This window comes from Nicotiana tabacum, chromosome 3 (genome assembly GCF_000715075.1).
Source record: "Nicotiana tabacum cultivar K326 chromosome 3, ASM71507v2, whole genome shotgun sequence".
In the NCBI taxonomy this organism is placed as follows: Eukaryota; Viridiplantae; Streptophyta; class Magnoliopsida; order Solanales; family Solanaceae; genus Nicotiana; species Nicotiana tabacum.
This window is the reverse complement of record NC_134082.1, coordinates 84287849-84299861: the sequence shown is the minus strand read 5'-3', so window position 1 is coordinate 84299861 and position 12013 is coordinate 84287849. Positions and strand designations below refer to the sequence as shown.

Genomic DNA, 12013 nt, shown 5'->3' with positions numbered 1-12013 from the left:
AAAGTCCGGAACTTGAAAGTGAAGTTTGATGGCAAGACCATCAATGACTATTTGGGCTTCATGGAGGAGGATGATTCTTTGTACCTTAACAAGATTAAATTGGGTGAAGAGGCACGTCCGTGGTTGGCAGAGTACTTGGAAATCCCAGGTACCGCTCCCGATTGGCTGACTGCGGGAGTAAAAATATTGAAGAGGACACTGAATTTTGAGGCAAAAAGGTAGGAGATATTCATGTGCAGTAGGCTAGATCCTACCACCCATGACAACTCACTCCCACTTCACCGGGCGATCTTAGTTGCATTAATCATGGCAGGGTACCCGATCAATATCGGGAATGTGATGTCCCGGGTTATTTCACGGGTGGTGAGTGAGGGTCACAGGTCATACCCATTCCCCAACTTCTTGACAATGTACTTTGAGGACATCAGTGTAGAGAAGTGGGGATTTGATGTGAAGGTGAAGGCAAAGGCACCCTTCTTATGGTATAGCCTGCAGGGTGATAACAACCCCAAGGGCAAGGGCTCCAAAGGAAAATCCACTACCTCAACTAGCTAGTTTGAAGAGCCAGTAGTAGTAGTGACTACTCCACAGCCTCCTCCTGCTGCAGCAGATATGGCCCCTGGTCCATCTATCTCCACAGAGCCAGAGATACCTTCCACCTCTGCCTATCCATTGACTGCCCACCGTCTGAGCTAGGCCCTCACTAGCATTAACAACTAGATGCAGACAGCTACTTCTAAGCTGTTTGTGTTATCTATTACTATGGTAGTTCAGTCAGCTCCTCTGCCTCCACTAGTCCCACAGTCTATTGAGGACGCTCTCAAAGATATTTTGGACAACCAGAAGAAGATCCTTGATACTCAGAAAGTGCTCATGGATGCTGTTGATTCACACGGAAAGGCTCTCAAGGAGCTTGCTAGGGAGACCAAGAAGATAAGGAAGACTTGGGCTTCCAAGGAGTCCGTGAAGGAGTTATGGGTTGAGGTTGACAGGTTGAAGGCAAATCACCTTCCTTTGGTTTTGTTACTACATGACCCGGTGCCAGCAGCCCATCCCCAGCAAGTGCAGTCGGAGAGGCCTCCCAAGAGGAAGAGGGTGATCCCCCATACAGATGATGTAGTGATCCAGTTGGCAGACCCACCAGAGACTTCCTCCAGTCAGCCACAGGATGTAGCTCGGGAGCTTGTCCAAGCCCAGGTCCCAGCAGCGGAGCCACAGGTCACAGGGAGCCAGTCTCAGGTTCCCGAGCATATTGAGGACCCAAGGACCTCGACAGAGGACCCCATGCAGACGGATGGCCCATAGGGAGTTTCTGTATCCTCTTTCCTTTATTTTTGGTGCTTATTTTGCTTAGTTGGCATTGAGGACAATGCCAGCTTTCATTTGAAGGGGGTAGGCCCTACTTTGATTGATTTGGATGACTGTATATATATGACAGATTTTTATTTCTTTCTTTCTTTTTCATCTTTGGTATGTATATAATTTCCGTATTTTATTATATTTTCCGTACTTTTCTTACCTTAGGTCTGTATATAAAAGTTATTTTACATTGTATATATTCATCTCCCTTATTGTATATTCGACTAAACCCCCCTCTTGTATATATTCATTTTACTTTCCGCAATTTTTCTTTCTTAGCTTCTTATTTATGTTCGTAGCTTCTGGTTTTGAATTTTTGCAATAAGCCTTTGGTTTTCTTAATGACACGGTTCTTTCCAAAGGTGGAGTTTGTATGGACCGGATGGCGCTTCCCGATGATGGATGTCATGACTACCTTCTTAAGGGTTTGAGTCTATTTTTCTTTTCTTTTTGCTTTTTAGTAGTTAGTGGTAAGGGTGCCTCAAGCAAAGCTTCAATTGGGCCTAACACATTTGCCTTTGATCTTACGGTCAAAAACAAATCGTTGTGTATAGGATGGTGTAAGTCGTGACCTTGAAACTCTTGTGTTGACCGATAACCATCAAGTGGTTTTTCGGGACCATTGTGTGCTCAAATCTTATCTAAGGTTGTTGTGGGCCCCCGACTCTGTGTCTTTAGCGATACCATAGCTTGTGTGGTGAGAAATTGCATTGCAAGTCCAAGTCCCGAGCCATTGGTCTAGAACTTGCCCTGAATGTTTGTCGAGGCGAAATCCTAAGTGTAATTTGACTTGAGGCATGATTATAGGCTCTCCTTGATCCAAATGATAGCTTGAACACTTACATATCCTATCAATGATAAAATCCCTAGTCAATCCTTTTGAGCCTTAGACCTTTTTCCTTCAATAACCATGATACAAGACTTTACCCGTTCTAAAAGATACCCTCTCTTGGCACCCGATCTTTCCTTAGCACATGGAAAAAGTATAAATTTGAGGGGAGAGACGAGGATTGCAACAAAGTGGTAAAAAGGCACAAAATGAAGAAAAGAAAAGGCAATGAAAAAGAAAGAAAACCAAAAAGACAACAAAAAAAAGAAAAAGAATGTTCAATGTAGAAATGAATAAAGGGATTCAATAAAAGAAAAGAATGAAAGGTGTGGAAAATTGAGAAAGGAGAAAAGTGTTGAAATGAACAAGAAAGAGTGGCAGTGTGTCTCTCTAACCCCTTAGAAAGAAGTGAAATAACTTAAAGAGTCAAGTTAATGCATGCCAAAATGAAGCAAATGAAGTGCTTAAGGGAAGATGGAACCTACTTAGACCAAACATTTCCTACCCTGAACCAAAAGCCTTCAATATGTCTCCACAAAAGCCCTATATGATCTCTAGTTGAATGAAGCTTACATTAGTGGTGACTCACATAAAGGGTAAGCATATGGTACTTAAAGCCGGACTTGTGACTTTTCCTTGAGAAAGATGAGTGTACTTCCATTAACCTCATTCTGAGTGCCACTATCTTAAAGGTGAGGTTTGCGTAGGGAGAGTTGAGGATATGTGAGTTTGGGTTCCACAATGACCAAAGTAATAGAAAGAGTTTCTTTGATGGGTTGAGTCAACTCTTGATGCTCTTGTGTCGCACTTAAACCATGGTGTTTAAAAGAGTAAATGTTGTTAATGATTCATTTATTGAGGGAAATTGTTAGTCCCAACTGATGCTAGATGAGGTCACTTTAGGACAACTAAATCTTCTTGGATTTTCTCTTAAGGGGTAGGTCTTATTTTGTTTGCTTGAGGACAAGCAAAAGCTTGAGTTTGGGGGGAGTTGATAACTAGGGATTATGATGCATTTTACACTCCTTCTTGCTTAAGTTTTGATTAGAAAAATGTACAAAATAGCCCCAAAGGCTCACAAATCGTGCTTAATTGCAGGTTTGATCAACAAGGTGACAAGGTGCCAAAACCATCTCAAAAAGGAGTGAAACTTGCACAAGTACCAAAACAAGACCAAGCTCAGTCAAAATAGGGTCAGTGCGGACGCACACCATTCTGTGTGGTCCGCAAAAGTGAAGTTCAGAGAGGTTGTTTTTCAGGCCATAAGGCAATGCGGACGCAAAGGGTTTTGTGCGGTCCGCATTGGGTGCACCGCGGCCGCACTCGATTTCGTGCGGTCCGTAGAGCCAAGGTTCAGAGAGTTGCCAGTTTGAAGGTTGAAGCCCAATGCGGTCCGCGGTCCATTTTGTGCGGACCGCAATAGAAGCCACCGCGGCCGCACTCGACTTTGTGCGGTCCACATTACCCAAGTTCAGAGAGCTGATTATTCAAGCCCAGAGCCTTAGTGCAGCCGTACTCGATTTTGTGCGGTCCGCACTAGCCCCGCAGGGGTATTTTCGTTCAGAATTTTTAGCTTAGTATAAATAGCTTCTTTTTTTCCAGTTTTAGGTCATCAAATAGTTTTGTACTCAGAGCTACGCTCGTGACTTCGTTTCTTACACCTATTTTGAGTAATTTTAGCTTAATTTCAACATTGAATCTTCAAGTTTAATTTAGAAATTAATTATTATGAGCTTTTCTTCATCTATTGCTCTATTTTCTTCTCTAATTATAAGTAGCTAGACCCATAAGCTAGGGTTATGGCTCAACCCTAGTGTAGGTAATTAATGGGTCTTGTATTTTAGGGCTTGATTGGCTATGGGTGTTTGATATTTAGACTAATTTCATGTTTAATTGTTGAATTAATGGTTGCAAACACTAGTTATTGTTTAGTTGACTTTGGCTGTTCTTGAGAAAGAGAGCCTAAGTCTCTGAAATTGGTCCAACAAGGAATTGAGGCGTACTCAAGAGATTGATAGCCCCAATTAAAGAGTTAAATCTAGAGATAGCAATACCCGACTTGAACCTCAATTGCTTGCACAAATTTTCATACCCAATTGGACTTGAGAAAGTCAATTAGGGCAAAATCACTTGAACCATCGAGAGGTGTAGAGTGAGTAGAATCGTGAAATGGTTATATCATACTCTCCAAATATGACAATCTAGCCTTAGACTCAAGAATCCGTTAATTAATCACCTAGGAGAATCATTACCCTAGTGCCTTTTATCTATTTGATCAATTCTCAATAGTCTAATCTTAGCTTTATTTAACATAATTTAGCATCGTAGTATTATACAATTAGAAGTAAAATCAAAACCCAAAATGTTTAGAAGCGTAATTTGGAACAAATACACAACTCCACTTTAGATAGACACTCAACTCCAATATCTAGCTTCCTGTGGAAATCGATCCCCACCTCATCGGGTAAAAGCTGCTTCGATCTCTCTCGCTACTCAATAGTAGTGCAGGGTTGGCCTCGATCATTATGCTTCAGGGCTGGGAGCTTCAGTTGGAGAATTAACCATCTGCATTAAGAGACAATGTTAGAGAAGTTATTACAATCTTCATACATAAGCTTAATGATAGCCATGCTATCAGTTTCGATTTCCAGATTTATGAAGTTCGATTCTTTTTCAATCTTTAGTGCCTCTGGTAGAGCCATCAATTTTGCATGTGTGGCTGAAAGTGCTTGGATTGCCTTGTGGAATCCTATGATCCAATCTCCATTGCTGTTTCGGAATGTGCCACCAAGTCCTGTTGCATTGTTATTACTAGAAAAAGCACCATCACGGTTTAATTTAATCATGTTTTTAGGAGGTTTGTGCCACTTGATCTCAGTTTTAACTTTTTTGTTACTGGAAGTATTTTTCTCTGTGAAGAAGATAAATTCCCATGCATGGTGAATAGTTTTATTAGTATCCAAATTGCAATTGAGGTTGTTCATGTTGTTGAGATTTCTATTTTTCCATATTTCCCATATGGAGTATAGGAATAGGTTTCCCAACTAATCTTGTTTGAGTTATGGAAGATGAAAATATACCTTAGTTTTACTAGCCAGTTTTCATCACCAACTATGTCTAGGGAAGTGAGGCCCATGTTCCTCCAAAAATGGCACGAGATTAGGCAATCCAAAAAATGTGATGGATATCTACCATTCCCATTATGCAAACAATAAAAGTTGCATCAATGTTCATACCTATTTTGGCTAGGTAGGCTCGACAGGGAATACGATTATGCATGCATTTCCACATAAAAAAATTAATTTTGTTTGGGCAGCGAAGGTCCCAGATCTATTTGAAGGAGTTGGATGTATGATTGGGTTTACTGAGAAGGTTATAGCAAGACTTAGTAGAGAAGATACCATTCGAGTTAAGGCTCCAGCTAATTCTATCATTTTTTTTATTCTTTACAAGGGGTGGGAGTTATGCTAAGGTTCTTAATTACCTCAGGAGGTAATTCAAACGAAAGGGCATTTAGAATTCCCCGTCTTTAGAGAAAATCCTGGATGAAAGCAAGAGAATTTGTATAAGAGTAATATATAGTTAGAAGGTTCTACTAACTAAATAAAATGAAAATAAGTATAATGGAAATAAAATCGGATTCCAGTCGATGAATCTTGCAATGAGATATGCCCTACAATAAACCAATAAACAAAGCAAACTAGATGTCTAGTTTGCTTCGTCTAATTTGCACGGACCAACTAGAGGCCTCAAATCATGCATAACAACATTGAAACTATGAAACGCGCCTCAAATCAAACTTAATAAACTTTCGAACATTTGACTTCCAAAAACTCGCGCCGAAACATATCAAATTAACTCGGAATGAACTCAAATTTTGCACACAAGTCCTAATATATCATACAGAGCTACTTGTGCCCCCAAACTACCGAGCGAAATGCAAATGCTCAAAACGACCGTTCAGGTTGTTACATTCTCCCCCCCACTTAAATATAAGTTCATCCTCGAACGTGCCAAGAGTTGTTCCTAAGCTGTCAAACCGCCGTGTAACCTTACCGCCCGACAACATAACATAACTGAAGATAATTACTTCAACCTTAGTTCATAAACTACAAAATCCAATTTTCAACATCTGGAATTTACTACAAGACCCAAGCTTTGCATCTACATAATGTATAAGCCTGGACAAGCTATATCAAGTCATAACCACAACCCAGGATGTAATCACCCAACATACCACACGACTCACATACTCGTTGTAAAATTTCTGATCACAGTAGTTGCTCAAAACAACCCAATACCGGTAATAAACATCATGTCAAACAAAACCTCGTTCTAAAGCCTTTGTGTACTGCTGATGATGAAAGAAACACGTAGAAACTCATAACCATTTATTAGATCAACCAGTTGTGGAACTCCCTCTCCTTCGATAGGAACTATAGCAAATTTCTAAGCTGATCAACAACAATATCCTTCCAAATATACAACAATCAGATCCGTTAGCACCCATTCTAGGTCCAATGACCTCATCTCATCTAACACAATCACTATAGTGACATGCCACATCCATACAATCTAAACCACAACCCGTACAATCTGTGCACCAGTAAGCAACAATCCTAATGAACTCAAATCATAGAAAATGACTCAAACGAGAGGACTGTCCCGTATGCTTAACAAGTACTGCCACAACGAAATGCCGAAAGTCCATCACACACCATAGGACCATCACACGAATCTAATACAAAGATTCATACCTCAACATAACTCCGCTACAATGCATGACCCCATCCAAATACTGGTCCATGGCATATACCTTAATCCAACTTGCTCAAAATCAACAACCACGCAAAATTCGACATCAAGCATCCAAAGTGCATTACTATAACCATGGAGAAGCAAATGACACAATGCCACACAAAACCCGAAAGAGCATAACCAATACACAATCAATCATGCAATATCGAAATACACATCTCGCTCAAATTCCGCTATAAGGCCCCAATAAAATCGCACTATATGTGCATATAACCAACGAATAACAACTCCCCGTAGCATAGAAGAGTAACTGACAGATCATATTAGAACACGAATGAGCTCAACAACAACCGAATGGCACATCCCTCAACCATAGAAGTATGGAGCCAACCAATCCGACCCGGTGTAGAATACACATCCTAATTGGGCCTACCAATGGACCCCAAATCATCTCTAGTCATCCACAAATAGATAAATAACCCTCCGAAGGTCCACAATGGCCTAATCATAATACATACCATCCTCTGACTAGCTTTGGCCACATTTTCATAGTCCACAACCATGAAACAATTTGTTCCTGAGAACTCCCAGTCTCCAAATCCATAGAACACACGAACCACCATATCTAATCCCCAACTCCACCACCCGAATGTCTAACACATCTCTAATACGCGATCATCCCATGAGGAATACTTCTAAAATTCTTCTGTGCCACAAAGCAAAATTTGAATCAACAGTCGATCAGCTAGACGAGTATCACAATACCAAAGAAGTATCCATAAATCAAATACATTGCCCCTTCTAAATTATATACTCTCATCAAGCCATACCATATAGTAATGCCATTTACCTAGCCATATGAAACAGTCCATGCTGCCTAAGTAATTACGTCCTTCCATTCAAAATTGAATCGTGACCTTGCACTTGCCAATTTCAATCCCATACAATACATCGCATATATCCACTACAAAAAAACTGGATTTAGCTACGAACGTCGTCGCTAATCTGTCGCTAAAATGCTCGTTGCTAGAAGAATCTTTTGATAATCCGTCGCTAATCTGTCACTAAATGAGATTAGCGACGGATTTTTCTGTTTAGCTATAGATTTTGTCCGTCGCTAAACCCTGGTTTTTTTAGTAGTTACCATACCATTATATGAAAATACGAGAACTTCATAATCCACTATGAGTCATAAGCAACTACATACTCAATTAGCCAAGAACCTTCCATTTGATCCCATCCAGGAAAAATCACAATACGCAACTTGTCCTACACACCAGTAGGAAATGTACATCTCAAACCGTGGTAGAAACCATCAAGAACTCTTCGAAACCCATGTGCACTTAACTAAACTGTCATGATTGAACCCCTCTAACTCAACCAAGTTTCGCAAGCCATCAAAACCCGAGGGTATCGCCACAAAACACCTGTAGAAACTCACTACATCATAAGAATGAAAAGAGCCAATCACATCTGTTACCATGTTGATCCAACCCGTTACTAAGCTGTTCTAATTCTCCGAGTTCCTTCCAAATTGCCTTCAAATTTATACTTTTCCTTGCTAGAAAACTACTATCCTTAACCAAAACTTTCCCCACAAACTTTAGCATAGGACCGCACCGCCCTAAGACTTATAAGCCGCTGAATTCCCCTTAAGCAACCTAAAAGTATCACAACCGAGATACCTACTTCGAAGAGAACTTCTGCAGATCTAAAGTTGTTCCTCTTACCTTCCTGATACTGAAATGTAGAATCCAAAAGGATATAGAAATGCCGCAAGTCTTGACATCTTCCAATGTAAATCTCAGTTTCTAGCCATATGCAAATCTTGAAGATTCCCAATTGCTACATATAATTCTTGAACCCATTAGAACCATTCTCGAGAGTCATCCACTCTGCTCAAATCTCAATTAGACTAATCAAATGGACCGAATGACATGTGCCCCATTAGCACACCAACACCCAAGGAAGTAACCCCACCTTAATGCAACTAAATAAATTTTTGCTCCATGCACATTACATCCTTCACCAATAACAACTCAAATCATTCCGTGATTTCCATATACCGATAGATTGTAATACAACCCGTATCCAAAAATTCCCTTACTCGAGTCATCCTCGATCTCACCCTCTACAGAACATAACTCATTCACAAGTATACCTCAAACTGAAACCAATACAACACATAACTGTGTAATCAACTTATCAATAGCGGACCCCCCACTTGGCTCAAAGGCATAGATCAAAAAACACCATAACTCACAATGCCCATACTTTATTACAGCCACAATATCGCAGTGAGATTCAACTAAATCCTCCATAAGCTCGGCACAAACCATCTAGCATATCAAATCATCTACAAATCTCGCATTCGCCCTTGTAATAGTCAAGCCAACTCTCATAAGTGATCCAAACTCAAAATTGCAGCACATATAATTGACTGGTAAAAGAGAACTTGCTACAAAACAACATAGGGATCCCGCAACCTCAGGACACCCTGCAGGAGATAACCCACCTGCTTAGCCTCAAACTAACATATTTCCATTCCCTTCCACAATCATAATTATTACAAAATTACTTAATCTTTCTGATTATGAACTCATCAACAAGATAAGAGAATCTAATTCGTTCCGCAATTAAATAACATGAAAGATTCCCCAATGTGCTCATAACTCGATTCTATACATCACATAAAGGTAGAAATCAAGCACCCAATAGTCCTTTTTACATTGCAAGCAAATTCTTCTCGTCAAATCCAACCCATATGAACACATCTTGCAGTCACATCATACTCATCACGTAGACATCCAGCCACAATTTCTACTAATAGGGACATTATCGGACATATAAATCCAAAAGCACGTACTCACATAATCAACACCTCTATGCTCAAGCTACAGTCAAAACCTGACCTCAAGTCCTCTAGACTGGCCCATCATCAACATACAGTAATCACATATCGCACCTCATCCAAGGACTCACAAGCCGTCGATGCACAACTGATACCAAGCGCTCATGTGCGCATACGAATGCGTGGAAGGAATTCAAAGGATTATGAGCCAAGCTGAATCAATGCCGCACGATAAGGAAAAACAGATGGGAAGTATATCCTAAATGCCTTGTAGCCTCTCGAAGATAGGTATGGACGTCATCATACCGATCCGCAAGACTCTACTAGACACTTGCTCATGACTTGTAGAACCTATGAACCTAGAGCTCTAATACAAAACTATCACGACCCAAAACACACAGGTCGTGATGGCACCTAACCCAACCCGCTAGGTAAACCAATTATACTATCCAATTCCCATAATATTTAATAAGGCAGTTTAAACAAGAGAATTATCTAAATCTATACACTTTCCCAATGACTGGTAGTACAAATCATGAGCTTTTAAGAATAGAAATTACAAAGCTGATTGAAGTAAATACACCTTCTATTTGAAAAGTACATAAACGAAGTTTTATAAATCTACAACGACCATAAACAAGAGGCAGCTACAGCTGGAACGCGTGTACATCTTCAAATCCAGCAACTATCGAACACAGCAAAAACAACAGACAACATCTGCACGCAATGTGCAGAAGTGTAGTATCAGTACAACCGACCCCATGTATTGGTAAGTAACAAACCTAACCTTAGGTTGAAAGTAGTGACAAGCTGAAATAAGTCGGGTCCAACACCGATAACCAACAACAGTTCATAATAATGTAGAGCATATAAATTAGGAAGTAACTCAGAGATAAAATGCTCAGCTTTTTCACAGTTTTTCGAAAATAGTTCCGCTTTTCAAGAATATCAGTGAAACTCAAATCCTTTACCGAAATCGTCGTAAATATGAGATAGTTTGAAGAATATCAATGAAACTCAAATCCTTTACCGAAATTGTCGTAAAATATGAGATAGTTTGAAAACTGTAATTTTTCTAAAAATCCTTTTCATAATAAATAAGATGTTTCATTTTTTTTCCAGATAACAAGTGTGAAATACCTCTTTATGCCATATATCAATATGTGTAAAAGTCATGAATGATGTGATACCGTACATCATGAGGAAAAATACATCTTTACGCATGTATGTCATATGTTCATGCCAATGCCATGTATCTCAGAGATGAATCATGTACTCACACTCTCAGAGTATCCAATCTCACTGTCTCATACTTTTCACTTATCATGCTCAACCACTAGGTACTGTATATGGCTCATTTGGCCCAGGGAAGATCTATCCCGGAATATATACATCACTGACCATCAGTCACTCAATACCGAGGAAGGCCAATCCGGCCCCATGGAGAAGATCCATCTCCAGGTATATAAATGTTTCAGACAAGATCCATATACAGGGAAGATCCATCCCTCAATATAATCAACCGCACTCATTGGGGATGTGTACAGACTCAGGAGGGCCTCCTTCAGCCCAAGCGTTATCACAAGCCAGATCCAGGCATAAATCTATATAACATGTTGCGACGTGCAGCCCAACCCTATAACTGTCACTCATAATCAGGCTCTTGGCCTCACTCAATCATCAATCTCTCCAGTCTCACCCATGGGATCACAATGTCATGAAGACTAATCTGGAACAATGATATGATGTGCTAATGAAAAATAACTGAGACTAAGACATGATATAAATGCATGAATATGACTGAGTACAAAATATCAATGAAAACTAGTAGGATGACAGCAAGAAATGACCACTATAGGTCCCAACAGTATCGGCATAAAGCTTAAACATGATATCTATCATGATTAACAACTCAATTACTTTATCACATGGTGAAAACATAGATATCAACAAGATAGGGCCACTATATGGTGCCATGGAAAACAATAGTGTCACAATTCACAGGGTGCAAGCCCATACGCCAGTCATCTAGCATGTGTGCGCGTCACCTCAACACCAATCACATAATACGTAATTCAGGGTTTCATAGCCTTAGCACTAAGTTTAGAAGAGTTACTTATCTCGAACAAGCCAATTCCAATACCGAGCAAACCAAACGATGGTCTAAAATTCCATCTCGCCGTTTCGACCTCTGAACGGCTCGAAACTAACCAAAA

At 40.0% G+C, this 12013-nt stretch overlaps 1 protein-coding gene across 1 annotated transcript; it reads right to left on the bottom strand.

The window, feature by feature from the left end:
* Positions 1–4758: 4758 nt before the first annotated feature.
* LOC142176528 (uncharacterized) lies at positions 4759–5172 on the bottom strand. The gene has a single exon (XM_075244478.1). It carries the CDS (start codon positions 5170–5172, stop codon positions 4759–4761), a length of 414 nt encoding a protein of 137 aa, XP_075100579.1.
* Between the last annotated feature and the right edge of the window lie 6841 nt (positions 5173–12013).

What these genes read in the sequence shown, in the direction of transcription:
- LOC142176528 (XM_075244478.1), bottom strand. Translation starts at nt 5,172, where the DNA reads ATGAACAACCTCAATTGCAATTTGGATACTAATAAAACTATTCACCAT.